Source organism: Corvus moneduloides, chromosome 2 (genome assembly GCF_009650955.1).
Source record: "Corvus moneduloides isolate bCorMon1 chromosome 2, bCorMon1.pri, whole genome shotgun sequence".
NCBI lineage: Eukaryota > Metazoa > Chordata > Aves > Passeriformes > Corvidae > Corvus > Corvus moneduloides.
In genome coordinates, this window is record NC_045477.1 from 17,615,880 (window position 1) to 17,637,890 (window position 22,011).

At 48.5% G+C, this 22,011-nt stretch overlaps 2 protein-coding genes across 7 annotated transcripts; both read left to right on the plus strand.

The window, feature by feature from the left end:
• Positions 1-89: 89 nt before the first annotated feature.
• Positions 90-18,623, plus strand: IL18BP (interleukin 18 binding protein). 6 transcript variants are annotated; one of them, XM_032098236.1, is made up of 6 exons: positions 90-1,399; positions 1,563-1,625; positions 1,823-1,888; positions 2,126-2,255; positions 2,366-2,575; positions 18,538-18,623. In XM_032098236.1, the coding sequence occupies exons 1-5, from the start codon at positions 1,276-1,278 to the stop codon at positions 2,550-2,552; spliced, it is 570 nt and encodes a 189-aa protein (XP_031954127.1). In that variant the 5' UTR covers positions 90-1,275; the 3' UTR covers positions 2,553-2,575; positions 18,538-18,623. The 6 variants fall into 6 exon arrangements, with proteins under 6 accessions (XP_031954127.1, XP_031954113.1, XP_031954121.1 ...); XM_032098222.1 differs by lacking the exon at positions 18,538-18,623 and adding an exon at positions 13,488-16,253; XM_032098230.1 differs by lacking the exon at positions 18,538-18,623 and adding an exon at positions 13,869-16,253.
• C2H21orf62 (chromosome 2 C21orf62 homolog) lies at positions 18,541-21,911 on the plus strand. Its single transcript, XM_032098214.1, has one exon. It carries the CDS (start codon positions 18,605-18,607, stop codon positions 19,271-19,273), a length of 669 nt encoding a protein of 222 aa, XP_031954105.1. The 5' UTR covers positions 18,541-18,604; the 3' UTR covers positions 19,274-21,911.
• Positions 21,912-22,011: the final 100 nt, after the last annotated feature.

Consider the following 22,011-nt stretch of genomic DNA (forward strand, 5'->3'; position numbering starts at 1 on the left):
TTTTTCTTGATCGTCTTCCCTGCTGCGGGGCAAGGCCATGGTTCCTCCTTTCATCTGTCCCGGGGGAAGGATATTGCGTGGACGATGACCAAGCACCTATCTGCATTTCCTGCCCACCTCTTTCACCCTGTAGGATCCAGAGCTCAGCTGGTTGGTTGGTATTGGTGGGAGCAGGGAGGTGGCAGAGGAGCTGGCTGCTGCTTCTGGCTCATCACTGCCCATTGGATACCCATGGTTGCTGTGGGGAAGATGCAGCCTCTGGCCTCATCCCAGCAGGAGGCTGGGAATGTATCACGCTTGCCAGGTCTCCAAGATCACACTGCTGTTCCTGCCACCTTCCTGCTCTGCTGGGAACAGGGATAACAAAACTCACTGGGAGTTTAGGGACTTTTCCAGGCCTTTGCTAGGGCCTGTGACTCAAGTGGCTGCTTCTGCCCTATGGCTGTGCCTGCACTGGCTCCCGGCTTTGGTGCTGCTGGGGAGTGGGGTGCAGGGGCTGGCCCCTGGTTTTGTAGACAGTGGATTGTTGAAACCACGTCTGCTGTCACGGGGCTGGCTCTGGGGCTGGGACACTGCTGTGGGACACAGGAGAGGGCTTGCTACAGCCAGTCCCCTGCTGAGACTTCCCGCAGCCGAGAACTAAAGCCCTAGGGGTTTCTATCTGCTAAGATGTTGTCCTGCACCAGCTGGGCCACCCAGAGGCCAGCACCCAGGCTCCCCCAGCCATTGTTTATTCAGTCTCCTGGGGGCTTCACCCACCTTCCTTCTGTGCAGACCGTGCCTTGCCCCTGATCCCAAAGCACTGATGAGCAAACCAGCATGTTCAGAATCCTGTGACACTCAGCCGGCGCCCTATGTGCTGGACATTGGGGGGCCCAGCTGGGCCCCACTCCTACATCCCTGGGGAGCCCAAGGATGCTCCCTCAGGGGCAGTGGGGGATGTGGGGCGGGGAGGGTCATGGGATGCCGGTCATGGGAGTGCCTGAGGGTTGTGTACCCCCAGGTGCAGGGGACAGAGAGCCCAGGGACATGGAGTGCTGGGGACACTAGGCACGTTCTGGGGGCTTGGGGACATGGCGGCAAAGGACCCATCGACACACATCAGCGTCCAGGTGCGGGTCCCCGTGTGGTGGCGTCGCGCCACGTCGCCGCGGCCGGGACCGAGGGCGGCTCCCGGTGAGTCACGGCTCTGCCTCTCGCCCCTCCCCGGGCCGCCTGATAAAGCGCCGCGGGCCGGAGCGCCGCCGCCCCGTGTCTGAGCCGCGGTCTCTCCGCATGGACCGGAGCGGTGGGCAGACAGCCTTGAGGAGCACCAGCCGCGACTTGAGGGACCCGGGGAGGAGGATGCTGGGGGGTACGGGAGCATCCCAGACTCGGGGGGTGCTGGGTGGATGCGAGGGTACGGGATCCTCCACTTGGGGGATGCTGGGGGTACCATGGCCAGCTGGGAGGATGCTGAGAGGACAGGACCATCCCAGGCTCAGGGAATGCTGCGGGAACCGCCCCAGTCTCATGGCGAGCATCCCTGTGTGCCCAGCACTGAGCTCCATTTTTGCCCGCAGGGCCCCTGGGAGCCCCCGCTTGGATCCTCCTGCTCTGCTGGGGCCTGGCCGCTCGCTGCACAGGTAAGTGGGGGTTACTGGGGGGCCGGGGAGCCTAAGGTCAGCCCCGGGCTCTATGCCCGTCAAGAGGCCTGTGCAGGGGTCTGGGGACAAGCAGTGCCCCTGTCCCTTTATGGGACCGTGCCCCCTCACCCACTACAAAAATGTGGGGTCTCGGGGTCACTCTTGACCTCCTGCCTCACCCCACTCTGCTCCCCCAGGTGCCATGGCCTTGCCGCCGCCCAGCATCACCATCCTGCGGATGCCGGCAGAGCCCCCCCACCCAGGTGAGAGACCCTCACTGCCATGGCAGGGCCTAAGGGTGGAGAGGCTGCAGTGGGGGTCAACTCCTGTGCCAGCCTCCAGCAGACACAAGGTGAATCCTCCACCCACAGTCAAGATTTCGGGGTGCTGATGAGGTGGGGGGATGTTCCCCTTAGTTGGGGAGGGGGGCTGTGCCTGTTCCTGGGGGGCACTGGGGAGCCTTGCAGCCCCCCTGACCTTCAGGCCCCCTCCGGCTGCAGGTGAGAGCGTGACCGTGTCGTGCGAGGCGTTGAGTGGACTGCCGGAGCTGACGCTGCTCTACTGGCTGGAGAACGGCTCCTTCGTGGAGAGCCTGCACCCGGACGGGGCTGTGCGTGAGGGGACAGTGCAGTGAGTGTGGGGACAGGGGTCCTGAGGGGCAGTGACAGTGGGGCAGCCCCGGTTGGGGCAGGGTCTGCCAGCCTGGAGTGGGCACTGATTGGTCCCCACTGGGTCCACAGAGAGGCGCTGGAGGGCTCAGGGTTGACCCTGCACCGTGACCTGCACTTCAGCTCCTTCAACACCCAGCACCTGCACACCAACTTCACCTGCGTGGTGCTCAGTCCCCTCGGTGTCGACACCAGGGAGGTGCGATGGCCATTCCCAGCACTGGCCCCTGTCACTGGCAAGAGTGCGGGGCTGGGCTGAGGTGGGGGAGCAACTCATGCTGGGTGAGTGCCCTGCTCTGACAGCCCCACACCACTGCCTGGGCATGTGACACCTCCAGAGACCCGTCTCTGTTACCTGCTTTGGGGACTGCATGGCCCCACATGTGCTGGCCCCACATGTGCTGACCCCACTGTGAGTGGGGCTCCTGGTGCCCCAAGCTGAGCCAGGAGCGCTGCCTTGGCTGGCACCAGCCCTGCCCATAGCTGGCTCTGGGACCCCAGAGTTTATTAAACTACATCAAGGCTGCCCAGTGTTACCTGCATCCTGGAGATGGTGCTGCCCATGGGTGTAGAGGGCACCTGTGGGATGAGGAGGGAGGGAGAGGAGGTAGCCGTGGTGCCTGTGAAGGGCAGGATCCATTCCTGAACCCCTTCCTGCCTGGTGAAGGGCTGGAGAGCCACAGTCAGTCCCAGTTCTGCCCAGGGAATACCTGCCAGCATGGCTGTGCCCTGCCCTGGAGGAGGGGATGGGTGGGGAAGGCCTGGGCTGCAGGGGCCCCGGGAGATGGGCCCATCACATCCCTCTCTGCACCTGGGGGGTTGGGGCTGTTCCCCAGCATTGATGCCTTTTCGTGCTGGGTCCTAAAGTCCTGGTCACAGTCTTAGATTGTTGCTCTGGCTCCTCTGTAATTTGCCGGCAAAGAGAGGGGCAAAGCAAGATGTGTTCCAACCCAAGACTGTGAGTTTCAAGGTCTTTAGGGTCCCTTCGTGGTCGCCAGCAACTGATGCCTTTTCCTGGTCTTAAGATCAAGAGGCATACATGGTTAGAAGGGGAAAAGGGATTTTACCTTGGTATTTATTTTTAAGGATCCTTAGGTGTACACATCCAGGTCATATGCATCGAGATGCACCCCACCAAGTCTTTCCCTGTGTCTCTGTGTCTCTCTTTCTTCCCCCCCAACATTGGGTATAACATTATAGGTTTTACTAATTAGCATATCTATCAAAGATTCCCCAATGAGAGGTTCAAGTGAGCCCCCCCTCCCCAAGGAACCTTCCCCTGGATGGTTCTATCTTGGTTTACAGAATATGTTCTGGAGAGGACCTTGGTGTCTGAGGCACACTGATCCCTAACTACGAAGCTTCTAAAATGTTCAGATTCTCAGCTTGACAAACAAGTCCAAGAATGTAGGCAAAAAGCACTAGGAATACAGAAGTTGTAAAAGGTATAACAGGGGTATAAAAGAAAAGGCAAAAATCTTCATGGCATCAGCATGGCATTGCTGAGTCCCATCTGCTGCTCCATGGGGCAGCCCCCTAACAATCCTGTGCTGGCAGGGCCCCTGCTCTTGGGTGCCAGCCTCCTTCTTGCTCCCTCAGGTGCTTGTGGGGGCTGCAACCCCCCTGGGCTGTGGGACAGGCTGGGGAACAGATCCCGAACCCCTTGAGCAACCCCTGGGCTATGGGCGTCACACTTCAGGATGCTCAGAATGTGAGGGATAAGGATGGGGGGGATGGAGAAGCCTCCAGATGCAGCCCCCATGAGCTGCCCTCATGGGGAGGGAGCCACAGGAGCCCCCTGGGGACACCCCAGTCCCACAGTGACTCTTAGGAGCCAGGGGAAGGCAAGCAGCGGTGCAGCCACCTGGGCAGGGACTCGCCCAAGGCAGCCCTGCTACACCCCCTAGGCTCGGTTAGTGCCAGCCTCCATCCCTGGGACAGCCTCTCACAGACCCCACACTCAGCTGCATCCCGACACCCCAGCTGCCACTCAGCAAAGGCCTCTGCCAGGCTCAGCCAATATCCTGGGGGCAGTGGCACTATGGCCAGGCTGAGCTGGGCACAGATATCTGCTGTGCAGGACTGTGTGTGGATATCTCTGTGTCCCCCATTCTGTCCTGCTGTCCCTGTGATGCTGGTGGCTCCATCCCCGACCCTTTTCCTTGCTGCAGTGTGATGGCAGCAGCATGCTCCTCACTGCACAGCACAGCCATGCCGTGCCATCTTGTGTTGTGCCATGCCATGCTGTGTCACACTTTGCTGCCCATGGATCCTAGTGCAAACCCCAGGTCGGAGCAGCTCAGAGATGCTCAAGGCCATGGTGCCCATGGCACACGCCCCCATTGCCCACCCCACAACCAAGATCGAGACATCCCTGTCCTGGCAGGGCTGGTGGGACAGGACCATTCCCTGCCACATGTCCCCGTGGCCCAGTGGCTGGAGAGACTGTCTTGCGGGTTCATCACCTCTCACAAACTCACAGTTGTAGGTGCTGAGCACAGTCAGAAACAGAGCTGGAAGAGGGCGATGTCAGCCACCTCAAACATCTGGAAAAGCGGGATGAGGACCTCCTTGTCCTCATGGAAGAAGTCCTTGGTAGGGACACTGTAGCAGGTCTCCATCATGAAGATGGCATCCCAGTTGAAGGGCAGGTTGCCTGTTTTCCAGAGAAAGGTGGAGGTGGAGCAGCTGACACGGATAGATTGGTGGCACTGGTATGCTCCTGTGGACACAGTAGCACCTAAGAAGGTGGGGGCCATGTCCAACACCATCTCCTTGATGAGGTGGAGGTCTTGCTGGTGTGGGGGGCTGCCAGCAGCCAGGGTCCTGGCCAGCAGTTGCTCCATCAGGGTAGATGCTCCATCAGGGCAGAGCCACCCTGAGGGAAGCCCCCAGATGCCACGGTGCTGTGAACAGGGAAGCAACTGGTTGCTCCTCAAGTGGCTGCAGAGGTGTGGCAGCAGGAGCAAGGTCAGCTCAGGGAGAGTGGCGGGGCCTGGGAGGGGCTGCTGAGAGATGCAGGGCAGGCTGGGGGAAAGCACCCCAGCTGCATCACAGTCCAGAGCCCCTCCTCAGCACATGTCCCAGCACTGACCCAGACGCTGATGCCGGCACCAGCTGAGACCTGCCCTGCTGTGTCACCCTGCTGGGTGGAGCAGCCCTACTGGGTCCCAGCCAGCAGCATGTCCTGACCCTCTGAGTGCATGGGTGCGGGGTGCTCCTGACCCAGCACGCAGTGCTTCCCCCAATCCCTGTTGTGCTGCTGAGGACAGCGTAGGCTGTGGCTCAGGTCAGCAGCAATACCTCTCCCTGGGGACCCAGGTCTGCACAGCAGGGCACAGCACGCTTGGAGGTTCAGAAACAAAGCAGTGGGACCATGGGACCAAGGCTCATGACATTGGGATGGCAGCCTACAGCTGGGCGCCAAAGCCAAAGTGAACCCCCAAGACTTTATCAGTCATGTGGCTCAGCCACCTCTGACTCCTCCTATGCTGGTAGCAGCAACTTGGCCATGCTCGCCCATCACCCCCAAATACCGGCAGGGTTCATGTCCATCAGGAGCAGGGTCCTCCCCAGATGAGGGGCTCCGTCAGCCAGCAAGGAGATGGACAACAGCCAGATATGGGGGTTATCAATGGGTGATGAGGGGTCAGGGGGATGAGAGCTGGAGGTGCTGGGGACACCGAGGAGGAGGGGTCCTGGGGCTCACTGGGATGGCACACAGAGGATTTGCTGTAGTGGGGGAAGTACAAGCAGCACTATTCCTGCCTGAGGGCAGGAATCCAGCTAGGGGGACTCTGGTGAGGAGAAGGAGACACTGTCCCCTCGGGGCACCTGGGACAAGAAGTAAGCTCTGGTGGGAGGAGAGCCTGGCCAGGGCAGCCCTGGAGGCTAAGGAGGAAGGGAAAGTAAAACCACAGGCTCCTGTGCTCGCCTTACTGTAAATTAGCCTGGTTCTCATTAGTGGTTGCTTCTGCTTACTGTGACCTGTGGGTATGTCCGTGCTGCAGCAGGAGCACCTCTGAAGGGAATGTGCCCCAAGGATAAGACCATGCCAGAGAAGGTACACCTTGAAGTTGTCTGTAGCTGTGCTGGAGGTCATGCTGGAACACCTGAAAGTGTGTGGCCATGCATAAGCCACCAAAGAGCAGGTACACCCTTAGAGGCACTGCAGCCATGCAGAAAGCCAAACTAGAGCAGGTATATGCCCCATCCCTGGAAATGTTCCATATTGGATAGGGCATGGAGAGTCCAGTGGAAGGTGTCCCTGCTCATGGCAGGGGTTTCGAACAAGATGAGCTTTAAGGTCCCTCCCAAACCAGTCTGTGATTCTATGATTTTGTGAACATTTGTGGACATTTTATGGGCATTTTATGTACATTTCATAGTAGTGGTCCATAGATGAGGGGAATGATATCTGTGCATGATAGCTAAGGGTGGGAAGGGGGTGGTGGGTATTGGACCTGAGCAGGATGTACATGGCATAGAATAAGGGATGGAGAAGGTACTGTGTTGGGCAGAGGAGGCGTTCCATTTGTTCCCTGGGGCTGTGGTTTGGATTTTTGCTGGAGGGAGCACTGATAAACCAGGGATGTTTCAGTCAGTGCTGAGCATCAAGGTCTTTGGTGCTCCTCACGCTGCCCCACCAGCAAGTAGGGTGTGGGTGTGAAAGGAGTTGGAAAGGGACATGGCCAGGACATTGGACCCCAACTGACCCCAGGCATATTCCAAACCACAGGATGTCATGGTCAGCAGTAAAACTGGGGAGGTTGGTCTGGGGGGGCTACTGCTCAGAGTAGAAACAGGAAAGTTGTACAGACAAATCCCTGGCTTTAGGCCACCAACAGAATTTTTGGGGTTTTTGATCATGGGTCAGTTTAGATGACAACAAGCCTACTGGTGGCAAACTGGGTATACCTGCCTCAGAGGGAAAAGGATCTTTGTGCAGGAGTTAGCAGGCCATGTTGAGTGAGCCTTAAACTGGATTTGAAGGGGAAAGGAGATAAAAACCAGGTCACTGGAGATAAGCCTGGGAGTGGCTTGATGCTGTTTGAGGGATGGTGTGTTAGTGAGGTCGTTCAGGCTACCATCTCAGTAGATGTAGGGAATGGAGATCCATGAAGCGGCAAGGATGCAAGTGTTATTGATGTGCTAGAAACCATGGAAGCTCCTGAGAATGGTCACTCAGGAATTGGAGCTTCTCTCCCCAAAAAGGCATCAGGATCAATAACCCAGCTGAAGTGCATCTGCCCCAACGCCTGCAGCGTGGGCAGCAAACAGGAGAACCTGGAAGGCATGGTGCAAGAGGAAAACTATGGCATAGTTGCCATCACAGAGACATAGCGGGATGACTGGCACCACTGGAGTGGTGCAATGGATGGTGATGAACTCTTCAGAATGGACAGGCAAGGAATGAGAGGTGGTGTGGTAGCCCTGTATGTGAGGGAGTGTTTTGACTGTCTAGAGCCTGACAGTGGTGATGCAAGTGTCAAGGGTTGGTGGGTAAGAATCATGGGGAAGGCCAACAGGGCAGAAATCCAGGTGGGAGCTGGGTACAGATCACCCAGCCAGGACCAAGAGGCAGACAAGAAGTCTCATGATGGCCAGCCCTTGTCTTCACAGGGGCAATCCAGTAGAGAGGAGAGAGTTCAGGAGGTTCCTGGAGTGTGTGGAAGAGATGTTCCTGACACAGCTGGTGAGGGGGCAGCTAGAGAAGGCACCTGCTGGATGTGCTGTTTGTCAGGAGAGGAGGACTAGTGCATGTTACTATGGTGGGAGGCTACCCTGGGCACAGTGACCATGAAAGGATAGAGTTTTGGATTCTTGGAGCAGTAAGGAGGGGAGTCAGCGGAACTGCCACCTTGGACTCCCTGAGAGCAGACTTAGGCCTGTTCAAGGGCCTGGTTGACATCCCTTGGGATGCTGTCCTGAAGGGCAAAGGAGGCCAGGAAGGCTGAACGTGCTGTAAGGAATCTTCCGGGCGCAGGAGCAGGGTATGCTGAAAGAAGCAGCCAGAAGGAAGAGAACTTTGTCTGGAACTCAGAGTAAAAAGGAGAGTTTATGACACTTGAAAGAAGGGGCAGCAAATCAGGAAACCAACAAGGATATCATGAGGTTATGCAGGGAGAAAATGAGAAGAGTGGAAGCCCATCTGGCCACTGCTGTAAAAGACAGTAAAATAAATGTTTCTATAAATACATTAACCACAAAACGGGGGCTAAGGAGAATCTCCTTTATTGGATGGCTGGGGAAACACAGAGACAAAGAATGAGGAAAAGTCTCAGGTACCTTGAAAGGTGATGGAGCAGACCATCCTGAGTGCCATCATGTGGCACATGCAGAACAACCAGGGGATCAGGCCTGGCCAACATGGGTTTGTGAAAGGCAGGTCCTGCTTGACCAACCTGGCTTCTGTGACAAGATGACCTGCTCAGTAGGTGAGTGAAAGGCTGTGGATGTGTCTACCTGGGCTTTAGTAAAGCCTTTGACACCATTTCCCACAGCTTTCTGGAGAAACTGTCTGCTCATGGCTTGGCCAGGTGCACTGTTTGCTAGATAAAAAAAAAGCCTGTATGTCCAGGCCCTGAATGGCACCCTAACTCCTCCTGACTTTGGCCAAATGCCCTTTCAGTGGTACCAGTTATCGGCCATTCCCAGAGGGACCTGGGGCATGTAAAGGCCAGGCATCATTTTTGAAAAAGCAGCAAATATCTTTTCATTTGAACCACAGCAAATCTTAGTCTTTGTTCCTTACATGTGCCCTACTAGAGTGCCTTTGTCCCACAGCACATTGCCTCATGATTATTTTTAGGGTACTCCTACTGCATTTCCTTGTGAAGCTGCTCATGAGTCCTTGCAAATAATCTCTCTGCTTATTCAGGACAGTTAGTCCCAGGCTAACAGCAGAAATTCTAGCATTCAGTAGGTACTCTGCTGTGAAAACAGGAATGTAAAACATGCCACAAAGGTGGCGTTTTCCATGCTGGATTGTGGAGAAGCATACACAATGTTTGAACAGTTGAGAGCCAGTTGTGCCTCTGATAAGCTGTGACTGAAAATTTCATAGAATCATAGAATATCCTGAACTGGAAGGGACCCACAAGGATCATTGATTCCAGTTCCTGGCCCTGCACAGAACACTCCAACAATCCCACCCTGTGCCTGAGAGCATTGTCCAAATGCTTGTTAAGCTCTGGCAGCCTTGGGGCCATGACCTGGGAAGCCTGTTCAGTGCCCAACCACCTTCTAGGGGAAGAACCTTTTCCTAATATCCAGCCTAAACCTCCCCTCATACATCTTCAGGCCATTCCCTTGGGACTGTCACAGAGAGCAGAGATCAGTGCCTGCCCCTCTGCAGCCTCATGAGGAAGCCGCACACTGCTATGAGGTTTCCCCTCACAGTCTCCTCTTCTCCTCAAGCCAGGTGATCTCAGGCATTCCTCTTACGGCTTTCCAGTTACTCCCTCCAGTTGACTGAGCAGGCTTTCCAACTGTGCCTGAAGTTCTGTTTTAAACCTCCACTCAAAGTCCCCAGGAAGCAGACAGAGCAGAATATGTCCCATGGGGACAGTCACAGGGCTCCCCAGGTGGATGGCCAGCACAGAGCCATGAGAGGAGCAAAGTGCCAGAGGTCCTGCCTCTGTCTGTGCACACCAGGCTGGCCAATCCCCTGTGAACACAGGTCAGCAGCCAAGCACCCCAGCTCCCCTCACAGAGCAAGCAGGGAGCTGGCTGGCACTTCTGAGCATTTCCAGGCCAGCCCTTCGTGCCTGACAGAATGGCACGGGTGGTGTTAATGGTTGGGGCAGACCTTGGACCACACTCCTGGCTGGTGGGGGAATGCCATGGGGTGCTGGCTCATGACAACATAAAAGAGCAGCATCGAGTGAGAGACAAGGCACTGCTGCCTGCCCTGCAGACTGACCCCACTCCCAGCCACAGCTGAGAAGTTCAGCCAAGCGGGAAACTGATCACAGACGAACCCATCTGCTGGCATCCAGAGAAAGAGTAAGTCACTGTTTTGGCTCTAAAGGAGGGGGGTAAATAAGAGAGAAACATTTAATAGCTTGTATTTTTATGAACGAGGCCATCTCTCCCTCTCCAACTCTTCCTAGCAGGTATTTTTGTTTGAAATTTGTTGTTTTGTAGTCGAGGTGAAGTAGGATATTCTGCAAAGTTTATCTTTCATGTGTTGCAATTGTTTAGTATGCCTAAGGTAATAATTAATAGTTCTATGAATAGTAACCACAAAGAATGGTGGGGTGATTTTGCTCCATTTTGCAAAGACTCCTTTAGACAAATCTTTAAAGGGGACAGGAATTTTCATGGGAATTATTCCAGCTGACAGGAGCTGAGATTTTATTCAGTAAAAACTGCCTTGAGAAGAGCATTGGAAGAGAAGGCTCGAGGAAAGAGCATCTAGGACCTCTGTTTTATTCTGTAATTTAATTTATAAACAAAGTCAGTGATACAGTAAGGACAAACTAAAGTAAATGTACTATCTCTGTGTAGCTCTGGAGTCTCAATGGCAATGACAACATCCACTATCTGAGTGAACAGAGCTGAGCTATCTGGCCCCAAGGTGCCCTGCTCCAGAGTTTCAGTCTCCAGCTGCTTAGTGACCACTAATATTTCATACCAGCTTTGTGATCATGCAGCTTTCTGCTCTCACTTTTTTTCCCTTAATTTAGGATTTGAACAATAGAAACCCAAGTGCTACAATACACTGTAATTTTCAGCATTATGTTTTGGGATTAGCAAATCTTTAGTTTCATGTAATGTTTAATTTCAACTTTTGTCCCAGGTCACGTTAGAAAGGTTACTGGGAAATAACCAAAACTGTAGTCAAACTTTCTTTCCTAAAGTTCACTCAGTGTAAGTGCCCTTGCTCCAGGGAGTAGTTGGTTTGACATAAAAAAATGAAAATTTAAAAAAGTCTTTTAAAAATGAATGTAAGTACTTCAGTGTTGAAGTTCTCAGCTTGAGCCACCAAGGATAAGTCCTTTTTGGACAGTGCTGACCACCCATCCTTGGGACACCTGGCTTCCCAGAAGGTGTCCCTTTCTGAGGACACATGAACAAACAGGGCTTTGACTGTGCATCCCTTACAATTACAAAAGTACTTCTTGTATGAAAATACAATTCACCTGTGCATTTGTGAGCCTGCACATTCATGCTTTATGGATGGATACACACTTTTGAGTTTTTTTGAATACTTGAACTTTAAATCCCAGGGAGCACAACTCCACCAATCATTCTACCTTACATCTATGCAGAACAGTTCTCTCCTCCCATGCTGGTAAAGCTTTGTAACACTTCCTTCTCACTTTTCATTTATGTAAATGCTTATCCTGATGCAATTCAAATGTGAATACCCAGGTCAGTGTATGTCCGTCTTCCAGACAGCATGTACTGTGCACACCTCCAAGCTGGAATAGCTTCAGGTGTGTTCTGGCAAAGCAAATCCTGCCACTCATCTGGGTCCCCTGCTCTTTATTAGGAAAAGTGCAGGCTGCATGTAGGAAACACAGCATGAAAATGAAGATCTTGCACATGCCTCCTTTCTGCTCTCTCAGGGTTGGGAATAATCAGGCTGTGAACTGCTGAGGGTGACCTTCATCTGGGGGAAGAAGGGAGGTATCACCACTCCCAATTCTTTGGGAGGAGAAGATTTCCTCCTTTCCTTTGACTTTTCTCCTAATATTCTGCCTCCCTGCAGTTCCATGTCACAGCCTTCCCTGCTGTAACGTTTGCCTCTGCTGCGGACAGAAGCTTTGCATAGGATGGCCAGGCTTGAGGATTTTACAGAGGTGTTTATAGATGAATTGGCTGTTCTGGAGTCTGTGTACACCTGAGTATCAAAATACCCATACAGTGAATATTTCAAGGGTCAGTGTATTGTTCAAGTTCAGTGCTACAGTATTATCTACTTTATCTTGCTGGGAAGGAATTTGTTTCACTACACTTGAGCACTCCACTGCTACAACCTAATGCCAGTAGCCCCAGCTTCTGCTGCACAAGCAGACACAAATATAATTTTCAAGCTATTGACAACAAGAATGGATCATAGTGCAGCCTGAAAGGCTGTAGAACTTCAGCTTTGATCACAAACTTATTTGCCTCAACTTATCTATGAACTAACTAAATAAGTATAGTAGTTGTTCAACCAAAGAGACAGCAAACAAAATTCCTCTCAGCCATCAGCCCACTTAGGAATTCCTAAAATTCCCATGCAGCAAAACCAGCAAACCCAGCATTTTGTTTTCCTTAAGGCCGCAGTCTCCCTAGGGCTTTCTGGTCAGATTATGTAGCTGCTCTGCAGTCAAGACTCAGATTAGGTTTATTAAGGGACTGACTCACTGCATTTTCCGGTAATCTTGTATTTTAACACCTGCTCAGTTCAAAATGCCATTTTGATCTAAATTGGGTGGGTTTGCTATTCATCCTGTGTACATTACTCAAGATGCACAAGATTATACAGATTCAAGGTCCTCTTTGATTAATACAGCACTTTCAGATGGGTGTATGTTGGCACAAGTGATCAATGAGGGGTTTTAATTAGTTTTTTTCTGAAGAAAGAATGGAAGAAAACACCCTGTGAAGAAATTAATTTCATAGGCTTGGAACTTCCATTGAATAGGATAAACTTTCCTTGTGATAGTAGTATTCTCACACAATAGTCAAAGGCTTTTTACTGTTTTTTTGCAGTTTTCTTAATAGAGAGACCTACAATTAGGAAAAAAAAAAAAAAAGGTGGAATTATCAAAGCAAATTCGAAAACCTGAAATGATGCTACTACTAAATAAGCACTGAAAATCTCCTGTAGCAGTCAAAACCTGTGAAGCAAAAGGAACAGGGATGGAATCTTGTACTAGAAAAATTTTGGGATAACACATAATAAATCAGGGTTTTCCTTGGTGGAAGGAGGATACACATCTAAAACCATGCCTGGCTGAAACAATCAAACGAATAATTTTCTGCTGCTATCAATATCTAGTCTGATTTTCACCTAAGAGGCCCCCACTCAGGACAAAAAAAATGAACACATGATTTACTACATTTAGATCACTCAAAATAATTTTTTTCAGAAGCAGGTTATTGCTACCAGAAGTAAGCAAAATTTCCCTAAAATAATTGGGATTTTTGTGCTGCACACAAAGAGAGTACAGCTTCCTTTCTCCCCTCTCTATTGCAGAGATTCCAGCTGCAAAGCAGCAGTGGCCTTACCCCTCCCAGGCCAGCGCTGCAGGCTGCAGGGACTCTGAGGCAGCTTCTGGGATCTAGTTTTCTGCTAGTTCTTGCATGGAAGGAACAACTCATTACTGAACAACAAACACTGGATTGGATATACACCACACTAATCAGGAGCCACAGAAAGAGCAGCATGGGGGGCTCTTCTAGAGAAATGTTCTCTCTTTTCCTTTATTTTTGTCAAAACAGGCTTGTAAAGTTAGCAAAAAAACTGCCCCAGGAGCTCAGGTTTTTTTCTTTCTGTGTATTGTGCCTGTTAAAGAGCTTCCTGACTTGTTGAGGAAGGATTCTTACTCCTTGTTTCTCCTTCATTCCTCCATCCCAGCTCTGGGCTGCAGTTGCCTCTCCTTCACCCAGCCCCTCATAAAATCACAGGATATTTTGAGTTGGAAAGGACCTTACAGCCCATCTCGTTCCATCCTCTGCCATATGCAGGGACACCTTCCACTAGATCAGGTTGCTCAAAGCCCTGTCCAGCCTGGCCTTGAACACTCCCAGGGATGTCTACAAGGAAAACAATGGTAGCTTCAGACTTCAGCCAGATGAAAATCAAGAAAATGATGCTAATCACCAAGGTCTTCTTGATAATGAACATCTTCAGGCCAATTAAGTATCTTTTGATCTCAACCATATCTCACTTCCACCTCCCCGTTTACCATAAAGCCCTTTCAGTGGCAGAGTTTCTATCAAAACTCTTGTAATTGCTGAACCTTTGCCCTCTGAGGTAACCAGAACTGAGGTATCTTCAGTTCATAGAAACCAAAATCCACACTTCAAAACTTTTCTGAGGTGTTTTAATGCTGTAATTGGCAGGTAACTGCTGTGGAAACACTCTCAGCTGTTTGAAGAATTGGATTAACTATAAGTAATTTCCAGGGGGTAGCAATATGCTACCACTGCTTAGTGAATGTGGGTGACAGCTTACCGTGGCATAAGAAAAGACCTCTTGGGCAATACAGTCTAATTACTATTCAAGGCACTAATGAGTTCTTATACAGTGTTCTTATACACTGATTTCTCACTTCATTATCACACACTAAGTGCTTGCCACACTTTGCTTCTGGGCAGCAAGGTGGGGTGGTGGTGGTTGGTGAAAGGGCCCAGCAGCTGTTTATCTCCTAGTTTTACTGGCCTCTTGTTTTTTCTACTTCTAGTTGTATGTTCCAAACCAGAGCACATAAAGATGGCAAGGACAGGAATGTAGGTTTTATCTCTAATTTACCTAAGCAGGGGTGGGGGAATTTGTTGAAGTTTACCTCTGGAACAAAAACTGACCAGTAACTCATAAAAGGTAACATTGCAATCACAGAGCATAATTTCAAAACACTGTGTAATTTCTAGCTGACTGTATGAGACCAACTTAGAACGAATACCAGTGCAGTTGAGTGGAGGGCATGCATCATTTGAAACATGGTTGTCTGGGATGTTGTTAGAAATAATACCACCATGGAGAAACCATGTTGTTAGAATAAACCACCATCTGTTCAGACAAATTTATTTTTTGCTGGATTGGACAAAGAGAGGTATTTACCAAGGTGATATTATTTCTGCTGGAGGTCACCTTGCAGCCTGGTAGAGCTCTAGATTCTTTTAACTGAAAGTTTAAACCAAACCTTCAGCAGTAGTCCAAGACTCCTTCAGTGCATGCCACATTTAGGCTACAGAGTCATTCTGTGTTTTAATAAAAATGTATTTATCAATCATCTCTCTCATAATTTAAAAGTTCAATCACTTTTGGTATGCAAATGTGTTACCAGTTTTATTACTCCAGCCACTTTCAAGCATTGATGAACAGTGGGTATAAGGCTGGACAAGAATGATGGTCTAAACCAGCTGTTTTGGACAATTATATGGAGATAAAATGCAAACCAGCTTGTTCTCAGCTTGAGCTTCTGTAGACAAAGGAGTTATTCTTTTCACCAGAACAGATACATAAAAGCGGGTAGGTTTTGGTTACCCATCAGTGAGGGAAGAGCACCCAGATAATTTGCCAAGTTCAGATTTGAAATCCTACTCTTGTTTCCTGAGTTCAAAAGTCTTCTAATATAAACTAGAAAGCTGAAAAAGGCTTCTATGATTTTTACAGAACTTCTATAGCTGCTGCGTTACATAAGGAAATGTCAAATAGCTTATGGAAACCAGTTGTAAAATCCATTGTGTCAGGTGGATTAAACTTTAAATAGTAGTACTGATTATACTGAAAGTCTAGCTAAATTTTACTGAAAACTTAGGGAAGAGAAGATATACCCACCAGTTTTCCCTAGAAAATTGCACAGGAATTCTTGACATTTAGCACAGTCTGTTGCATTCTTTGTGTTTCTATAGGTTGCGTCTAAAACTATTTTGGTGAGTTCAGGGATAAATTATCTCTGTTAAGGGAAGTGGGTAATGCTCAGAGAGCGACCATGGTGGAAAGATGTACTACACACACCATTCTCCACTTTTCTAAAGATACTCCATGTTCTTTTTAATTTTGGAGATGATGGAGAACACAGAACCACAACAGGCAAGAAAATCACCCCATATTTTATTTCATCTTCATGGCAATATTACAACAAAGTGCTCTGTGTATCTCCAAGAGCCCCACTGAAGGCAGTTCCCCCATCCTTAAAAATGAAAGCAAATAATTTTCCAAGCCTTAAGCAGTGGAGACAGCAATGTGGTTTGATTAAGAACCATATAATGCACATTTTTCTGTGGATAGTAGTTAGTAAAGTAAAGATGCATTGCAGGTGACTTTGACACTTCACAGACACATACCTGCAACATATATTTCACTTCTTGCACATCCCTCACCAAAGCCACACAGAAACTAAATCCTGAGAACTGGACAGGAATGTTTCATCCTATCAATGATTTGCAAGGAGCAGAGAAGGATAGAAAGTATTTCTAGAGATTAGATTTCCTGGAATGCCAGAATTTAGAATTTTGTTTGGATTCTGATGGATGGAGCTCGAATGTTATCAGCTAAGCTAAACCTGAAATAGAATTTTCTTTGGTTGGCTGCAAACCAGTAGAGAACTTTAAAGGTTCTCCACTCTTCAGGTACTGAGAAAAATAAAGGAAACAAGAGTTAAAACTAATGAGGATGCATCAAAGTATTTTAGTCTGATGTTTTATGAATATTAAAGTCCTCAAATGTTAAGTGGAAAAAGCAGTATCACCAGTATCACTCTTTTTGACACAGGTGGGAGTTTGAATCTCTTTTACTTAGTCCAAACTCATGTTGTCAACCTTGTCTAGAATTTCTTGCAAATACTACCTCCAACACAGAAAAATCCAAATAATTTCATTTAGTTGTGAAGCTGTGTTGGTATTACAGATTTCTGGTCTATCACAACTGTTAGCCACTGTTCAGGACTGAGAAAATAAGCAGTGTGGAGGTCTAGTAACAGGATTTTCAATATGATTAGATGCTTAGATAGTGGAAACATTACTAGCAATAACGATACCACAACAGCTACAGCTTGGGTGAGTCTGGCTTTTGGAGTTAAACATCAGCCAACAGTTGGACTGGAATTTCTGGTATGTTCCACAACACAGATTAAATATTTGATTTAAAAACTTAAATGTCTGCATCCTTCTGTCATGGTTTGGGAATGGTATTCTCCAATTTAGTACTCCCACTAAAAAAGCCTCCCACGATCCCTTCCCCCCACCTCCAACTGGAGGCACAAAAGGCAATGTTCATGGGTTGAGATAAGAACAGTTTATTGGAAACAGCAATGAGATAAGAAAACGAACAGTAACAGGAACAATATTAATAACAGAAGTCTACAAAACTGTAGGTGTATTGCCATGTTTTCTGAAGTGCTGGAGACAAGCATTCTGGATGTGAATCAATCTTGTTACATGATAAGGACCAAATTCTGTCCAGCATGTGCCCTACTGCTGCTTTCACTAGAACCTGTCATCTTTGGTCAAAACTTGTCTCTAATGCTTCTTGGTGCTTCAAAACAGTTACATCAAATTAGACAAACTTGCCAACCTCCTTATAATTTGTGTTAAGAAATTGCGTTCTGCTTCATTGCCTGTACCATCATATAACAAATAATATGTCAGGAGAACACATATGCTCCTAGTAAAATCCAACTCCACTCTGAAAACCAACGGGCTGGCAGCTGAGAATCCAAGAATCCCACCAAACATGCTCCCAACCATTTGACATGGCCCATGCTGGGATGGAAATTTGCTCCATTGTCATAGGTATGTGTGGAGTTGCTATTTTGCTTTGCTATTTTGCTTTGCCACGATAAATAAAGTGGGGGCAGAGCAACTGAAAAAGCCTGGATCTATCCTATAGTAGTTGCTGTGCCAAGACATAATGAGAGGTGGTCCCTGGTCCTCAAAACTTACAGACTAAGGCTGGAGCAGATGTAGCTTCACATGGATCAAAATCAGGATTTATCAGCACTCCACATAGCTCAGAAGGATATACGCAGTGTCCAGCAATGCTTTCGCCCTTAACTGCTCTCCCTCCCTCCCTCCCTTTTCCCAGTATATCCCACACTCAGTTTAAGGGAAAGGTTATCACAGTGGTTACTTAGCAATTCAGGTGTAAAACAAAACTATTGCCTCTAGCTCTTCTCAGACTGCCTCACTCAGTGAAGTAGAGAACAGGGTTCTTTGTCACCCCTGTCTGGTGGGAAGCAAAGAAAGCAGAAAGGAGAAACAAGCAGGAATTGTCCTGCACAACTCCTTGTCCTGTCCTTACCTCTGCACAGGCCAGGCTCAGGAGCTGTCTGCATAGACAAGAGAGTGTACAAGCTGTCTTATAAGCAGATGAAACCATTTAGAGCAAAAGAAGAGCGAAAAGAGAATCCCAAACTTTAGTCACAATCTGTTTTCTAAATCAGTGTGGTTGTGCTTTTCCCCTTGATACAGAACTGCAATATGGCTCTGAATAGATGCAACAGATGATGAGTGGAAAAGCAAAGTAATATTAACCATTGAGAGATCTTTAGTATAATAAAGAAATTGTTTTTCCTCAGTAGGTAAAGCCAAGTGATCTAAATCATTCAGTAAAAGGAGGAGACACTTGACAGCTTGGCACCAGTGCTAATGAAGCCAATAGCCTACCCTGCTTTCTCCATTTGTCTGGCTCTCATTTTGGCCAGATTCCTTGGCATACACATCAGTTTTGTGAGAAGTCAGAAGAACCACACGCTACTTTTCACTAAGGAAAACACAGTTCGCAACTGCAGCTGTTCTGTGGCTATCCGTGACTGTGATTACTGCCTGGCAAACTTGATGTGCAACTGCAAAACAGTGCTGCCTTCTACCATGGAAAAAACTACCTACAACAGCCACCTGACCATCTGGTTCACAGACACCTCTGTGCTGGAGATGGTCCTCAACTTCACAAGGTTGTGGGATTTGAAGCTGTCCTTCTGTGGCACCACTCCTCTCCCAACGGAATATCTGGCCATTTGGGGACTTCGAAAGCTCCGGGTAAACAAGGTCAAGGGACAATTTCCAGAGCAGAGCGTAACCATCTGCGGCAACAACAACCATGACAAAGAAGACTTGCTTGAGGTGCACAACAAAGACAGGCAAATGCTTGCACATATTTCTTTTCTGGATACCTCCCTTTTCAATGGCTATTCATTGCTGAAGTCATACAGTGTGGAAAACGTCTCTAGTATCATGAAGCACTTTCCCAGCCTCCCTTACTCTGATGTTTTCTCAACCTCAGATAACGAGAGCTACGTTGTAACATTCATTTACTGAGTTATTTAACACAGTCAGTAGTGAGAGGCATGGCAACCTGCTAAGAGTTAGAGGAATGGGATGCCTTTAAGTCTGTCCGGTTTGTCCAGGAGGAGCTGTTAGGGGATTGTGAGAGAACTCTACAAGGAAGTGTTTGAAGTAAGAGACTCATCAGATTAATTCAGCAAACTCTTTCTTACAGAACAAAGTAAATATGAAACAACTGTTTTCCAAAGCATTGTTAGAATATTTTTGTTTATATAGTCTAAGCTGAGAATTGAAACCTGCAGATAAATTTTGTTATAAGGTTGTGCCTCGGACAGAAAAAGGCATAACCGTGTAGGTCCCATTGCAGAAGAACCCAAGCCCCCCAGAGAATCACTCAGGTTAGATGGCAGCTCAGCAGGTAAATTCACAGTTGCTTTGCAAGCTGCAAACTACTCCCATTACACTCAGAGATTTAGGAAACAGAGGTATTCGACTTCCCTCTGTGAAGGCAGGTATTTCCCTGCATCTGTCCTTTCTTCCTTATCTCACACATAATCTTTATTTCCAGATCACATGATATTCTGGGTTGGAAGGGACCCACAAGGATCATCAAGTCTAACTCTTAAGTGAATGGCCTATATGAGGATTGAACTCACGATTTTGGTGTTACTAACACTGGGCCAATCTCAGCGTCATCTTCAGTGCAATCCCCTGCTGACAGCATGACTGCTTCTGGGATCAGACCAGGCAGCTCAGCAGCTGGGTCCTGAAAGCTCGCAAGGATGGAGCCTGCACAACCTCACCAGGCAACCTGCTCCACTGCCTTGCCTGTCCTCACTGGCAAACTTTTTTGCATGTATGAACCTCAGCCTTCCCTTCTCCAGGCTGAGCATGCCCAGTTCCCTCACACTTTTCTCACAGTCACATGTGCCAGCCCCTACCCATCGTGATGACTCTCCACTGGACCACTTCATTTGATCCATATTTTTCCAGGGAAAGGCTGCCACCTGCATGATGGATGTGCTGACACCTGCAATTTCCCCAAATGCAGGAACTCCCAACTTTTATGAAAATGACAAACTGCTCATGTTCTCCCCTGTGAGAAAGTAGAAATACTCAATCCAATGACTCTCATCTGACAAAGGAGGCGAGGCTTCGGGCAGTTTTCAGATGTGTTGCATAAGAAAGGTTGTCATTCCCTGAAAAACATACACCAAAGACTATTAAAATAGCTCAAAGGCTGCTCCTTGCCCATGTCTACAGGATTTGCATTCTGTGAGATATGATTAAAACTGGATCCACCAATATAGTACAATAAAGGCTTTAAAATAGGAAGTTGTAAGAGCCTTGCACTGCCAGCAATGGATTACATGAAACTGAGCTAAAATATAAGAAAACTTCTGCCAAGAGAAGCTGTGGCTGCCCCACCCCTGGAAGTGTCCAATGCCAGGCTGGATGAAGCTTGGAGCAACCTGATCTAGTGGAAGGTGTCCCTGTGCATGGCTGGGGGCTATGGAACTGGTTGGTCTTTAAGGGCCCTTCCAACCCAAACCATTCTGGGATTCTGGGATTCTCTGTCCACTTAGGGGAATGGCTATCAATTTTCTGAGGAACCAGTGCAACTGCTACAAGTTAAAAGAAAGACTATTTCTATTTTAAATAGTCATATTGATATAACTGTAATCAATGATGAAGCAGTTCTGCTAGGAAGCAAAACTTAATTTTTCAGAAGACTTAAACACATGCTCGCCCCCCATTACTGTGAGCTTTCCCACTGAAATCAACAATGTACTAACGATGGAATTAATGGGGTCTATTTGCAATTGCAAATAGATTTAAGCACACCAGTGTTTGCAATCTGGGTACCGAACTCCAGATGTAGTTTCCTTTGTCAGCACCTTGGCAACAAACCATAAGCCTTTTCCCCCAAATTCTAAATATTTCTAGTGATACCTCTCATGACTGTGTATTACAGACACATAATTCATGTCACCTGCCCAGGAACCCTCTTCTCCAGCTGTCTGTGCAAGAGAAATAACCTTGCCTTCACAAACTAGCAACTCACCAATCCTGCACAGGATAGTGTTGTGTTTAAAAAAAAAAAGGGCTGGTACACACAAATATATTGATTTCTGAATGTTACCAATGCTTTCTCCTCAGCAAAGATCTGCTGCCCTCTGGTAAAAAATGTGCTTAAATCACAGTAATTCCCCATTGCCATGACAGCGGTGTCCAAAAATTCACACATGCAGCAGTAGCTGAGGATGTATGTATTCTGGCCTTGTTGGGAATAAACGAGGTTAAAAAATCCATGGGCTTTCTATCAGAGCAAATTAAAGTTCCAGTTACTTTTGCCACTGTAGTGTTCTGAATAAGGCTGGTGCAAAAGACCTTTTACTCCAGTGCCCAAGTAAGTACTGCAGGGCTTTTTTCCTGGGAAGAGCAAAAAATCCTCAAGTACAGAAATCCACAGCACCGATATTGCAGTGATCTTTCCAACGCCCCTATTCTGCTCCAGCGGATACCAAGAACCTGATTCTCCCAGTTCTATTTTATATGGCTTTGCCCTATGGAAGTACTGCATTAGAAGCTCACAGAGTTTTTCCAGAGCAACGTCTCCAAAACGTGCCTACGCCTGCTATAATAAAACTAATTTTGTATAACAAACTCATCTCGTATGACGAACCTTTTGTTTAATATAACTCACGTTATACTTACATCATCGCCCCTCCCACCCACCTTTCCCGCCCGTGTCGCGCTGCTCTCCCGAC